This window comes from Trichoplusia ni, chromosome 10, assembly GCF_003590095.1.
Source record: "Trichoplusia ni isolate ovarian cell line Hi5 chromosome 10, tn1, whole genome shotgun sequence".
In the NCBI taxonomy this organism is placed as follows: Eukaryota; Metazoa; Arthropoda; class Insecta; order Lepidoptera; family Noctuidae; genus Trichoplusia; species Trichoplusia ni.
The window spans coordinates 11685315-11700358 of NC_039487.1; the positions used below are offsets into that span (position 1 = coordinate 11685315).

Here is a 15044-nt window from a genome sequence, read left to right on the forward strand (position 1 = left end):
ATTATAAGTCATATCTTTAACAAATTAACAAAAACTACCGTTTATAATAACATAGAGGACAACAATCTGTGTTAAGGATATACGCAACAGCGCATGAAACGTTAGCATTTAAGACGATGACTATTCTAGCTGACACAAAAAAATATCCAGGTTATTTAAAATAGTAATAGTTATAAAACTCCATCCTAACCTGAGGGTCTACCACCGCCTTAAATTAATATGATTCTGGTTGTCAAAACGCGACAGCGCAATACATGGCTTAGAACAACATCTCTATTCCACTCAGACGCCCTCGTTTCTTAATTTAATCGTAGTAAAGGAATAAAAGCCAGTTGAACAATAAAACAAAATTTCCTTAAAACTATAAATTTAATAACACGTATTATAAAAATATCCAGATCAATCTAAAAATGACTGCCGCTATCAACACATATATCGGCAGCGGTACTTTAGTACCACTGTGTACTTGTAACACACCGGACACTTCCCCCTTCTTCAACGGAGCTGTCAAACCGGCCATCTTTGGTTTGTCTATGGGCTCTCCCATCATAGAGAATTTTGTAGCACTTGTTATTTTCACAGTTAACATTTTGCCCATGTACCTTTCTTCTTTCGGTACTAAGACTTGTTCGTAATACTCGTTGTGGGCCACGAAGTAGTTTTTGTCGTGTGATATGTCGGTGACTAGTACATCTTGTATCTCGCCGACTTTGTGGCCGTAAGGTTCGTACGAGCGGAATAGTTCAGACAGCTTTTTCGTGCGTTTCTTTACTTCTTGTGGGGGTACCTGAAAATATGAATAAGGCTTTTATTTTCAGAGCAGCAAAGTTTGTTATAACTGTGACTTCTTATTTTAACAGTATGGACAAGGATCTTATAGGCACTTTTGTAAAGAACTAATTCATGATCATGTCATTACTTCATAGTCAAGAACATATGAATTAAATTATTCAGGTACAACTGCAAAAAAGGCTTACATAAACATGACATGACATAAACCATTAAACTCGCTCATTGCTATTTAACATTCCTTGTTAGGAACTTTTAAAAGTACTTTGAAAGTACCATCCAAAGTACCAATAATCTTGTTATCCCAAAGCACATACCTTAGTCATCTTAGCAGCGGGCGTGCCAGGCCTGGCGAAGAACTGGTTGATGAAGAGTGAGGGGAAGCGGTACTTGTCGCAGAGCCGCATCGTGTCCTCGAAGTCGGCGTCCGTCTCTCCGGGGAAGCCGCAGATTATGTCCGTGGCTATGGTCATGCCCGGCACTCTGGGGACGAGGGGACGAATGTTGTGGCACAATTTCGGGGAGGCCTATGTCTTAGGTCTATGGACTTCAATAAGCTGAACTGATTGTTTGATTGAAAGAAAATAATATGTTCAAAAATGTTTTTTTTTATTTTTACCCACACAATATGTTAAGTGAACAATGTTTGTAGCAATTTTTTTTACTTCAAACTATTTGTTCGCAATAATTGTGTCGCACTAGCAAGTAAGTGATTTTTTTACCTTAAAATATTATAAAAAGATTCTATGTTTGTTATTGTCTAATTATTGCATTAACATTGGTTAATACTTACTTCTCTCTTAGAAATTCGACGACTTTCTCGAAGTCTGCTCTGGTGTATTCTCTCTTCATGTCTGCTAGGACTTGGTCACTGCCCGACTGAACCGGCACGTGAAGGAACCTTGAATATGAAAATTATACGTCATTATCCGATGCTACTTTATTTTACAGTACGTACTCAAAAAGTGCGCAATTGGGGATTTGATTAATTAAATCTAATTAGTCTAACAGATAGACTAAAAAAATATAACCAATGCTTATTTTTTTCTTATACACCGTAAACAAAAATTTTTGTTATGATGTAGTAATTGACACTATTGGCAGCCACTGCTCCTGCTGTTGTTGCGTTTTACCTTCACATTTTTTAAATTTAATAATAAAGAACTTATTTACTTTTTATTTAAATACCCACCCTGTTATTCGTATTATAAAAAAAAACTTTCGAAGCTATAGAAATATAAATACATGGCAAAAAGAAATTCATACTGTCAGCAGGCGGGGGACTAGAAATCTATAATATTACCTACATTTTATAGAAAGGGAGATAGACCAATAGAACAAGCAAGTAAGTCGCGAATGCAACGGGCGGCCGAGCCTAAGACATAGGAAGATAAAACAAAAAGATATACGTATTCATCCAAAAATATCGGTCGTCAACACAGGAATTACAAATGTTAAAACCTTACTTGTAAACCCTGGGATGATGCATGATCCGCGCGACTTCGGCTAGGTGTTCCAGTATGTAGGGAGGGTTGGTCATGCCCAGCCGCAGCCGGCAGCCCTCAGGGATCACTTCCACCAGCTTCCATAGCAGCTCCGGTAAGGAGGTGCCGATGTCTCGACCGTATGTACCTAGATATAAGGGTGAGTTTGTTAAAACCCGAAAATTAATCTATACTAATATATAAAGCTGAAGAGTTTGTTTGTTTGAACGCGCTAATCTCAGAAACTACTGGTCCAAATTGAAAAATTATTTTTGTGTTGACATCGATGAATGGTCTATCCATTCATCGAGGAAGGCTTTAGGCTATAAACCATCACGCTGCGACTAATAGGAGCGAAGATACAACGGAAAATGTGAAAAAAAAACAGGGCAGGTATAAATCATAGCTTATATCTTCTACCCACGGGGACGAACTCGAGGGCAACAGCTAGTAGTGTAATAAAATGCAAATAACGACCTTAACAGTAATATAATACAATGCAATCCAGCTTGTTATGAAATGGAAAGAGATCTAAGAATTTCACTTCTTCAAGTAATGTTTGTGAATACAAGAATAAACCAAGGATTTTAATCTTTATGCTGTGGGAGGTTTTACAAACATTCAAGTCACGTGCAGAAAGACACCCAGACTTAAGACAAGCATTCATCGAACACACAATCTCTTATCCTACGTGGGGATCGAACTTTTCTTTCACAACGGAATTAGCGTGATGACCGCAACCACTCCATGTAGTCAAACTACCAAAACATACCTGTATCCTCACTAGTCAGCCATATTTCACAAACTCCCTCCTTAAACGACTGGACCGCTCTCTCCACTATCTCCTCTGGAGGATAGCTCCCCAGCTCTCCCCTCGCATGCTTGGTCTTGCAGTAGGTGCACTGGTTCAGACAGCCCGTGTTTATAGAGATGATTTCTATGAGCGGATTCTTGCGGACTTTCGGGAGGAGGAGGGACGCACCGCCCGCTTTCCGACCATCACCTGTCTTTTTTTGACCAAATAGGCGGACTGTGTGACCTGAAATTTAATAACTTTAATGAATTCATTAGTTCTTGTAAGCATTTTTGGTACATTTTATAACGCATGTTTCATAGGATATGGTCATATTTATCGCGTCGCGTCGCTGACTTACGGCGTGATATAGCGTTTCAAGATAAATAAATGCAGATGGAAATATCGCAAAATGGAGGCATTGTTTTAAGTATCTAATAGAGAGTTCGACCACGACAAAAAAGCAGCTTTTTATTTGTTACAGTGCCTGTACATTCCGGTGTGGTGACAAAGTGTGTACCGCACCATTTAAACACTGCACAGAACACCATAGACTATTAAATAAACACATAAAATTGGTACTTTAACCGCCGGAATAGTTAATACCTGTAATGACAGTTGGTAAACAAATAAAAATTCAATTTACGTTACATATTACAATCAACAAACAGCTGTTACCTTTAAGAGTTTCCTCCACGATCTCCACGATCCTGTCTATCTGCTGCACTCCGACCACGCTAAGCCCCGTCAGGTAGTTAGCGCGCGGGGCGCCCTGCGGCACGCAGCCCGCCACCACCACGTGGATACCGCGGCTTTGGCCCAACTCTATCTCATTTCTAAAAAATATATAATATGTAAGTTTTGTAGTAAGAACTAATGATTGCTTGGATTGCCTAGCGGTCACTTAGCCAGACTGTGCGCGCTACGTCGCGGATTCGATCCCGAGTAGGACAAGCATTTGAGAGAACCACAAGTGTTAATAGGTCCTGAATTTAGGTGTCTTGTGCATGAGACTTAAATGTTTGTAAGCCACTAAATAAAAATGCAAACACAAGTTAATATAAGACACTAATATGCCACTAATAAATGGCTAAGGAAAACCTTGAGGGGAAATTGACATTATGAATGTTTTGATAAGATCAAAGCTCAATACATACTTCCATATAAGCCAAAAAAGTTTAAGGCCTGTTTAAGGCTGATTCATAAAAAATGTGTTAATAAAAAACAAACCAAAGAAAAGAACATTAACTTGATATAATTAATTTATATTAATATTTTTAAGTTTATATGCAACATGTTTTAACAATTACATTCACCATCTACATAGTATACCTACTTGAAATGATCTTCAGCCGGGCTCTTAACAGTGCAAGAGTTTAGGAGCCATAATTGTGCATCAAACTTGTCATCAGTGAGGCGGTAACCATTGGCCGCTAACAAGCCTGCCATGTACTCCGAGTCTGAGTTGTTGTGAGCACAGCCCCATGTCTTCACGTAGATAGTCTGTGTGCCTGGAATAATAGGTAATACAATATATATTATCTAAGGACAAGGTAGTAAGTTTAACAAACATTGTAAAATAAGCATTTGAGAAAAAGAAAATAAATATTTGATATTGTATTATGGAATATTTGATATTGTAAATTACGTTTAGTGTGAAATTTCAAGCTGACTTTTAATTGTTTTATATTAAAAGATATCTTGAAAAATTTCTGAACCAAATAAAGATCTATTGAATCATGGCTACGAACTATAAGCTACCGTCATATATCTTAGTATGCTACATACATTAATGTATATATTTGACGTATTTCGCTAGCAGTATTCTTTATTTACTACAAAATAGATAAAATATAAACAAGTTTTGAGGTTATACCTGGCACGACACTCTCCAATATAACCTTTTCGGCGGGCTCTGCGTCATTCTTGTTTTCCCGCTTTTTACTCCTAACGCTTACACTTTTCCTGGTAGAGTATCTCTCCTTAGGCGTAATGTCCTGTGACGATATTAAGTCTTCAATATCGTCTATAATTTCATCACAAACACCTGGCATTTTGCCTCTTTGCAAGTATTGTTTTGACACAATGACATTGACAAATATTTGACGTGACGTCTTGAAAAGTGTCAAGTTGACATTTATTAGTTTATTATTTAACGTTTTATTTAACACAGAGAAGTCTAGGATGACTTCCGGTTTGTGTTTGGTGGCTAACACATGTGGAGTTTGTTTCTATTTTGCTTTTAAGCTATAGAAAGGTTTTTTCGGTGTGCTCTGTGTGTATTTGTGCTGTTTGTGAGCGTCTTGTTCGTATTGTGTTTGTCTAAGTGTCACATAGAAGGTAAGAACTTCATTTTTTACACCTTTTATGCGTGTGACGCCGATCCACGATGGAAGTGGATGACCGGCCTCCGGGCCGCCCCCCAGATCCCGATAATCCACTGCAACCCGTCCCTAATAATCCTCCCCAAACCACTCCCAACACTCAATCCCAAGATTTATTTACCCATACTCCGATATTATCAGCGCCGCTATCCTCCTTTGAGGCGATAGAGTCCCAGATTTTACAAAAGCGTAAACGCGCCATTAATGATGTTTCCGAAGACAAACACGACGACGATACAACATCTGGCAAGCGTGACAGGACTACTGCCCCGTCTCTAATTGCCAGATCGAAGTACTCAAATACTGATGTCGCTCCATACATAGTGTTTGCATCCTTGGTTGAGTCTGATCCTAAGTCGGGTACATCTATCCATCCTGTGAAATTTGGACAGATGTTGATGAGACTTAAAGTTAAGAATATTACACAGGATGGGATCAAAAGGATAGGCAGAAACCGTATATCAGTTGAGTTCAAAGGCCCAGAGGATGCCAACGCATTCCTTAACAACGCTGACATTAAGTCTAAAGGATACAGTACAGTAATCCCTACTTTTAATATAACTAGAATGGGTGTGGTTAAAGGGGTACCTGCGGACTGGACTGACTTAGAGTGCCTCGACGATCTATCAACTCCTGTAGGTTTTGGCAAAATATTGAAGATTAGGCGCATGAACAGAAAGGTACAGAGCGAGGGGAAAACGGAGTGGGTTCCAACCTCCACAGTGGTCTTAACATTTGATGGTCGGACACTTCCTGAGCGAGTTTTTTGCTGCCACAACGCCCTCCCTGTAGAATTATATCACTTCCCTACTGTCCAATGTTACGGGTGTTGCAAGTATGGCCATACCAAAACACAGTGTAGGTCCAAACCGAGGTGCTACCGCTGTGGGGCGGAGCACTTTGGAGACAGTTGCACAGTAGACGAACCAAAGTGTTTGTATTGTGACGGTCGTCATAATGCAAATAGTCAGCAGTGCCCGGAATATTCCAGACAGAGGAACATCAAGATTTGCATGTCGGAGAAAAATATCTCCTATTCTGAGGCAGCAAAACTATTCCCTGCAGCTAAGAAATCTTTCGCTGATGTACTAGCATCAGCCCCCTCAACATCCCACCCTCTTCAGCCTTCTCCAACTCCTCATCCAATGCACTCCCACCAGGCGTCCACAACATCATACAGGAAGACTGTCTTCCTTCGACCAAAAACCCATGCTCCTCTGGCCCCTGGTTATGACCAACGGGCACACCAGGACCTCATAAATAGTTATTCCTTCCCTCCCTCTCCCAATGGTAGTGCTCTACTTGAAAACCCTACACCTCCAAGCGAGAAGGCATCCACAATCGAACAGATTGTGATGCTCCTTGCCACTCTCCTGTCCAATTACTCCCTACCGGACCACGTTGCCACAAACTTGCTGAAAGCAATTCAAACCCATCACATTCCATCTCCTGCAGTGGAACGCCAGGAGTGCTCTCCCAAAAAGACATGAGATATCACATCTCATTAACTTGTACACACCAGCAATATTTGCTATATCTGAGACGTGGTTAACCCCACGACTCAATTTTAGAATTCCCGGGTATAGCACGCTCCGGGATGACCGTGCTGACGGTTATGGCGGAGCTGCAATGCTCGTGAATAACTCCCTGCCATACTCCCTCCTTTCCCTTCCTCCCCATGGGGATGAGATTAATGCTGTAGGTATAAACCTTCAGGGCATTAATTTTATCTCTATTTACATTCCATCTCCTAATCCACATTGTTTAGAATTAGTTAAAAGAATGTGTGTTGTCCATAACCCCATAATAATTCTGGGCGATTTTAATTGCCATCATGCTCTTTGGGGATCCGACCATTGTGACAGTCCGGGTTTAGATTTGGTGGATATAATGGATGACGTGGGACTATGTGTCCTAAATAATGGGTCAGAAACGCGATTACCCAGACCAGGACAAAGTAAAAGCTGTGTAGATCTTACCCTTTGCTCGGCAAGTTTGATGGGACAATTGGAGTGGAAACGATTGGGGCTAACATATGGTAGCGACCATTACCCAATATGTTCCACTCTGAGGAACAGAATGCTTCCACAAAGGGACAAAACCCCGCTTTTAAAATACAGGATCTCAGATGCTAAATGGGACTTGTATTCTCAAAATCTGGATAACATGGTCACCACTTTACCCAGTGTAAATCCGGCAATCTAGGCGCCTGTATGGAGCGGTACTTGGGTTCTATTCTTTTGGCAGCTGACGGCTCTATCCCGATTAAGAATTCTGCCTCTGGTAGACTCTCATCCCCGCCTTGGTGGGACCGTGAGTGCTCTGCCATGGTTAAGTCCCGGAGGGAGGCGGAATTCAGGTATATTCGGGCTATGTCGGTAGCGAACCTGATTGAGTATAACCGAATTGTTGCTAAATCCAGGCGTCTATTTAGGAAAAAGAAGCGTGAAGGTTGGAAGAGTTTCTGTGCATCCCTTACCCCTACAACCCCATCCTCCATAGTTTGGAATAAATTTAAAGGGTATAGTCGTGGCTGCTCAGACCAAAATTCCTCCTCAATTCCCCATGACCTGGCCTCACCATTCCTCACAAAACTAGCCCCTCCCTTTGTTCCCCTTAGTGAGGAATGCCCTATAATTCAACCCTCCCCTCTTTCCAGTGATCCTCTAGACACGCCATTTACGACCCGTGAATTAGAGACGGTTCTCAATCACGTTCGGGACTCAGCTCCAGGTGTGGATGGCGTGCCTTACTCCTTCTTTAAAAAATCCGGAGAGCAAAGCAGATTATACCTTTTATCCCTCCTCAACACCTGTTTCTCCCTCTCATATATCCCTGACAGCTGGAAGACCCAGCTCATCATCCCAATCCTTAAACCCGGTAAATCCCCTGACTGCGCAGACCACTACCGGCCCATCGCCTTGTCGCCTGTGATTGGGAAATTGTTCGAGCACCTGATAAAAAACCGGTTAGTGTGGTTCATCGAAAGTCGCGGCCTTCTTGCGGAAACGCAATTCGGATTTCGCAGGGGTTTAAGTACAATGGACAGCATAGGCATCTTAGTGACAGACATCCGTATCGCCTTTTCCAGGAATGAGTCTGTCCTTGCGGTGTTTCTTGACATCTCTGCTGCTTACGACAACGTCCTTCTTTCCGTACTCAGAAGTAAGTTACATGAGCTGAGTATTCCGTGTAAGATGCGCCAATGTATAAGTAGTTTACTGTCAGGACGTATTGTTAAGCTCCATACCCCAGGCGAAAACATTGAACCAAGAACCGTTTGGCGCGGACTTCCTCAGGGTTCGGTACTCAGTCCCATCCTGTACAACATATACACTTCGGACCTACACACGTCTCTCAACGTCGACTGTCGGATCTTACAGTATGCGGATGACCTGTGCTTATATGTGTCGGGTTCATCCATGGAACGAGCAGCGGAATCCATGCAAATATCCCTCGACTCATTAAATCACTGGCTTATGTCCCATGGACTCAGTCTATCAGCCCCTAAGAGCTCCAGTGTAATTTTCACTCGGAAACGAGTTTGCCCAGATGTTCGCCTGGAAATCGAAGGATCTCCCATTACGGTTGTAGACCGGGTGAGATTTCTAGGAGTCATCTTGGACTCGAAGTTATCTGGAGTCTCCCATCTTAACTATGTCTTCAATAAATGTGAGAAGAAGATAAACTTGTTGCGGGCTCTGGCAGGCGTTTGGTGGGGTGCTCACCCATTTACTCTTAAACTCATTTACAATGCCATAATAAGGAGTTCATTAGATTATGGAACCTTCTGGCTGGAACCATGCAGCAAAGCTGCTATGGCTAGGCTAGATTCCATTCAATCAAAGTCTCTCCGCATTGTTTTGGGTTGTATGAGGTCTACCCCGATAAACGCTCTGCAAGTCGAGAGTGGCGACCCCCCTCTTTCTCTCCGTAGGCAGTATCTTGCGGATAAGTTCATTTATAAGTCCTACTTTCTTTCTACCCACAAGATTCTGTCTAAACTGACTACTTTGGAGCAGCTTTGCAATCAAAGTTCTTATTGGAGACATAAGGACTCCCCTCTCCCTATAAAGTCTTTTAGAAAAATAAAGTTGGTGGAGGAAACAGCCCCTATTCGCCAGTGTACCAAATTACCCGTCTATTCCTCCCCATATAGTGTTCTAGATTATGTTCCCCGAGTCTCTATTAACATAGGTTTAAATAAGGATTCGGTTCAGGCGAATGATAGGTTCTGTCAAATTATTAGTGACAAATGGCCGGATTATGCTAGGTTCTATACCGATGCATCTAAATTATCCCCAGACGGCTGTACCGGTATCTCAGTTTACATCCCAAACTCCCAAACCTTTTTGCAGTTCCAGTGCCCTCCGGAAACATCTGTTTTCACTGGAGAGTGCATTGGCATTCTCGAGGCATGTTTATACATTGCGGCACACAGCAATATTTCTAAAGCTGTTATTTTTTCCGACTCCAGTAGTGCCCTGGAGGCTATTGTCAAAAATCCCTTTAAGGATTTCCTTCGCAGTCCCATTATTTTTAATATTAAAAACCTTTTGTTTTCTTGCTCCAGTAAGGGCATAGAGGTTATATTGGCATGGATTCCCGGACATAGGGGTATTACAGGCAACGAGTGTGCGGATGTCGCGGCGAAAGCTGCTATTTCTAGCAGCTCCGCAGACCGGAAATATTTCTCAACTGAAGTCTACGACCTGATCCATAGCGCGAAATCTGACCTCTTCGTGGCCTGGCAGTCTTATTGGTCTGAGACCAGTAAGGCCAAAGGCGGAGCATATGCAGCAATTCAGCCTACTATTCCTTCTAAACCGTGGTTTTATAAATTCAAAAAGGTTCCAAAGACGGTTACGTCAGTAATATGCCGTATCCGTATTGGTCATTGCTGCACTCCAGTTTTCCTCCACAAAATTAGAGTCCGCGACAGCCCACTTTGTATCTGTGGTCAGGACGAAGGTTCCATCGACCACATCTTTCTAAATTGCCCCCTGCACAAAAATTGCGCTTTGGATCGGGTCGTGACTCAGTTGGGAATTCAAAGACCAGTGAACACCCGTCACCTCCTGTCTTTTTTCCCTAATCCCCGAATTATATGTGCGTTTTGTAGATTTATTAAAGCTAACAATATTAAATTATAACTATGTAGTATATACGTGTAAATAATATCTATAGTATGTATAAGCAAATACTAACATCTATTTTGTGTTGTTTTAGGCACCGGAATCCTGCCGAAAAACCACTAGTATTCCAGACAATTATATTTCACAGTGCCCATGTGTGGTCATTACACGACACTGGCAGAAATTGCTAAAACAGTTAGCAGATTGCCATAAGCAAAAAAAAAAAAAAAAAAAAAAAAAAGTCTAGGATAGATTTATTTTTGTCTACATTTATTATATTAAGATTTGATCTACGGCTCGGTTTCTCAAATGTACTATTATTTATTCTTGTCTGACAAAGGAATAAGTCTTTTACCTTGTTAATCTGTAAACTGTGAGCCAGGCGGCTTAATACTCAATGCTCAATATTTTATTGCACTCCATATGTTATACAGGTGTTACATAATGTAAGTATAGTACACTATGGACCCTGTAGGGCACGACAGTGTAGAAGAGCTATATTACCAATAAATTACCAGTTAGGTAACTGGTAACCATAATCCATATCTTACTACAATCGCCAATCATTGTCCCGCCATATAAGTGTGAAGATGTTACGTCTTCACACAGCACACACACATAAAAAATAAAAACATTCGCAATCGATCGCCTTTATAATGTGGCTAGAGCAATTTACTCTGTTCATATGAGTTGATTAATCATGCCGGTGCAAACTTATTTTCTAACATTAATTATTTTACCGCATCGTTGATCTAGCGGCAGACACGATTAGAGCTTCGGTCTAATTCCCAAGTCAAGTAACGTTTTGCAGAGATATTTTCATTAAAAAATCTTGTAGTTTTCTTATTAATACTTTAACTCAAATCAGCCGTAAGAATGCATGCGTACCTATCTTTGGAAACTAAGATTATGAACTAATATAATACTTAGATTTAAGTTAGCGATATTATACATAGCCAAATGTTAGCTAGAACTTGCTCCACAAAACCAGAACAACCAGTTATCAACCCCTGTATCCGCTCCAACAATAAATTCTCACCCTTTACAAATATCTGGCGCAGATGGGTATGGATGGACGTCTAGTTCTGAAGGACAACAGGAAGCATGACTCTAATGATTTATCTTAAGGGAATGGTACACTCAAAATATATCTTAAGTAACCAATATTTTAGTCAAAGTTACTGTAGACGAGAACCCAGGCAATAAAGACCTATTTCCAACAATAATATACCATTAATCATTGCCATTAATTGATGTTTATATCGTATTAAACTTGAATAACTAACCAAAAATAGGTGTCTTAATACTTATTGCGATCTTATAGAAATCTCATTTCAATGAAACCCCAATAAAAATATACACTTCCGATTAATAATAGCACATTAGTAGACTCATGGTAACATTAAATAGTGTCGTTATAATCAATAATAGCTCTTACATCATTCTAATACGGGTTAAAATCAGTTGTAATAAATACAAAAGTAAGCATCACAATAGTGACAATGGGTCGTAGAAGCAGCAGCTGTCGTCGTAATGGCAGAGCTAAGGTCTGAGAGTTTTGGCGCCGTTTGCGGTCAGCCGCTTGTAAAACGAATTTCAATCGGTCTGTTCACATTCAAAACTATTAATTATCAACAATACTAACAACAGTAATAATTAACAAGCGTTTCATTTTACTTTAATTGCTTCTTACTTTTACCTTTAAAACGTAAGTAATTACATAAATTATTATTTTCATGTTGCTCGAGTTGTAAATCAACGGTAATTAATAAGAGATTTTTCGTCATCTTTGCGGTCATTTATTTTTTAAATGTACAGCAACAATAGCTATTACTTAAATTTAAAAATTAATCTCGTTAGTTTTGCGTTTTATTGCCGCTTAATTTACTGATTAGATCATAGTTACGGTGTATGAATATGAATGTTATTGCGAGCAAAAAGCTTTGTACCGTTATTATACGATCTCTAGCTTTGTTGTTTTCGAGAATAATTATTAACAATTTGTTTAAAATCGGTGAGTGGAGTTTTATGATTTTGAAAACCTCTTTAGTGCAGCGATGCGTTAAAAAAAGTTCACCTTTCTCCGGTCGTGTTTGCGCGGGCTGGTGGCAGAAAGAACGCGCGCGTCAGTTGCGTGCGGTGTCTCGTGTCAGCTGCTTGTGCGTGGTGTTAGTAAATACTGTGGAACTTTATCGTGTGTGTGGAACTTTTGTGAAACCGTAATTGTATCATTTTGAACTTAAATTGGGTAAGTATTATTTAATGGTTCCTGTTTTAGTTAATATTCGCCCCTTTGTATCTAGAATATTTGGCACTATTGACAAGATTTAAGTTATGTAAAAATATTGGGAAGTATGTAATAGAAGCTTTAATTGTTCACAGTTGAAGCCGGTATAGGTATATGATTTGCTTATTTTGTGCATAAGTTTGTTTAAACTTAACATATTCATTATAAAATACTTAGGCACAACTAAAATTTAACAGCACGCTACTTTTAAACTAAAAAAATACTTAAAATTACAACTACATAATATATATTAATATATATTTTTAACTTGTTTAAAAAAAAGACCTTAGTGATATATGTAGATATTTTGAAAGGATCTAGATTCTAACAATAAATAATATCACCTGGGTATTATTCTGCAGCATCCTTTTATAGCAACAATCCGTCAATCGGAAACAGAGTTAAAACACTTTTCAGGGAGGTACCCTAGGTACTTATTTTGTTAATCTACCTATCGTTTTTAAAATTTTAAAAATTATTTATTTACTTTAGGTCTTAAGGAACAAGTTAAGCTAATATTAAAAGCAATACAGCAAGATGAGTGTGTGAATCTGCGAGACTTGTTAGTTTGTTATTAGTGTCTCATTTCTCACGATAAAAGAAAATAGAAATGTAGGTGTATTCTAAAGCATTATTATTTTACACTATAATTTGCTTACCGGTAACCACCTTCATCCATAAGATACGATCAAGGAGACATTTGACTTCGTAAACAACGTTCTAATCTGCGAGCTTTATTTAAAAAATTTTACAATGTGTCTACCTACTTTGCTGAAGTTAATTAAACTATTCTGCTTAGTACTACTTAAACTGCGACTGATCAAAGAGGCTAAGTTTCGGTTATAATGTGTTCTCTTTCCGAGCTATCATCAATCAGTGTTTAGTTCAGTGATTTAAAAAAATTCATTTTTATATTTTATGATAAAACTGTAACTGTATTTGTGTCAAATGACGTAAATCGTAGCCGTGTTTTGCATCAAAAATATAAAATCGCTACCAAAAGGTCAGATAGCTTCCTCAAAATCTGTACAATATCATACTCGCCAGAATTCTCGACGCTTTTAAAATTCAAATATCGAACTAAAAACTAGCCTGACCTAACATTACCCAAACCTAAACAGAAGGCACTCCGCTAAACAAACTATTTATTCTATTTCCAACTATTTCGAACGCAACGCTAAGTCTCGATCATTTAAATTAATGTTTTATTTACGTCTACATTTTTGCAGTGTTTTTGGGATATTTAATGTTGTTTGGAGCGAGGTCGTTACGGACTCCTGGGCATGGTGGCACACACAACTGGGGTAGGACGAGCAGCGCGTGTCAAGCACGTGCCCCGTCCACCTGTCATCTGTTAGAACACATCTCTAGTCTATGGTAAAAAAGGTTTTATTAAGCGGTATCGAACCTTTTTTTGCCCTAGAACAGGGTTTCGATGATAGCATGATGTAACTAACATGACAGGTGGACATGTTAGTTGATCTTCTTTTTCCCTGATGAATCAAATTTATAACCATATTTATTATTCTCTGTACGCATGTACTTATTTAATAACTGTTTCAAAAACAACTCCTACCTTTATTCTAATCAAGCAATTTCAATATTGCTATGAGATCACTGTTTGTATTCGTAGTAAATACCAACCTCTTATTTATTTATTTATTTTGTACATACTTACCTTACTCTATCGAGAAACAAATGTTTTCGGGGCCCCCAGTTTCAAACTTTATGTCTGTGTAAAAAAACGCTTAAAACATTTTGTTTGCCCGTCGGACTTTTTTCATAACTTGCCTATTATATGTAACAATGCGTTCTATTACGATATAATTTTAAATAAAAACGAGTAATTTTACCGATCATTTAAACAAAAAGCAAACCCACCTAGTGTATAGATCTGTAACTGCTGTTCGAAAGTGGCTTTTAGCTCTACTGGAAACAAAAACATGATCATTTTGAGAAATTAAATTGTAATGAATTCTGTTTAATTTTGTATATTAATTAAAGCAAACAATGCGATAAACTAAAAATGTATAGGCATTATAATACTTGAACATTCTATTTTCGAAATACGATGTCAAACATTAGTGCCGATTATAATAGAGGAGCTTTATCAAAGAGGTCGTGCTTAAATAAATATTATTTACGACCACAGATAACAAATCTATGAGTGGC

General features: G+C 39.2%; 3 protein-coding genes and 1 long non-coding RNA gene across 5 annotated transcripts in view; 3 read left to right on the forward strand and 1 right to left on the reverse strand.

The window, feature by feature from the left end:
- The window catches only part of LOC113498030 (sodium-dependent neutral amino acid transporter B(0)AT3-like), a 423880-nt gene that overhangs the window by 143959 nt on the left and 264877 nt on the right, over window positions 1-15044 (forward strand). The gene's annotated exons all lie outside the window — the stretch shown is intronic.
- Window positions 351-5163, reverse strand: LOC113498034 (threonylcarbamoyladenosine tRNA methylthiotransferase). Its single transcript, XM_026877918.1, has 8 exons — window positions 4943-5163; window positions 4403-4577; window positions 3745-3902; window positions 3046-3312; window positions 2256-2421; window positions 1583-1690; window positions 1107-1272; window positions 351-787 (listed from the first exon to the last, which is right to left on the reverse strand). Exons 1-8 carry the CDS (start codon window positions 5118-5120, stop codon window positions 383-385), a joined length of 1623 nt encoding a protein of 540 aa, XP_026733719.1. The 5' UTR covers window positions 5121-5163; the 3' UTR covers window positions 351-382.
- Window positions 5256-10780, forward strand: LOC113498061. Its single transcript, XR_003400946.1, has 2 exons — window positions 5256-5406; window positions 10680-10780. It is a non-coding gene; the product is annotated as an uncharacterized LOC113498061 (long non-coding RNA).
- LOC113498044 (protein trapped in endoderm-1-like) overlaps window positions 12573-15044 on the forward strand; it is a 49806-nt gene continuing 47334 nt past the window's right edge. The window contains exon 1 of one of the 2 annotated variants that reach the window (XM_026877934.1): window positions 12573-12833. The gene's annotated coding sequence lies outside the window, so the exon portion shown is untranslated. The remainder of the gene's footprint in view (window positions 12834-15044) is intronic. The other variant, XM_026877935.1, reaches the window with a different exon arrangement.

What these genes read in the sequence shown, in the direction of transcription:
- LOC113498034 (XM_026877918.1), bottom strand. Translation starts at nt 5,120, where the DNA reads ATGCCAGGTGTTTGTGATGAAATTATAGACGATATTGAAGACTTAATA. An exon ending in CATCATCCCAGGGTTTACAA is followed by an intron (nt 1,691 to 2,255) that starts GTAAGGTTTTAA and finishes TTCATATTCAAG; the next exon opens with GTTCCTTCACGTGCCGGTTC. An exon ending in CCGCTGCTAAGATGACTAAG is followed by an intron (nt 788 to 1,106) that starts GTATGTGCTTTG and finishes TCATATTTTCAG; the next exon opens with GTACCCCCACAAGAAGTAAA.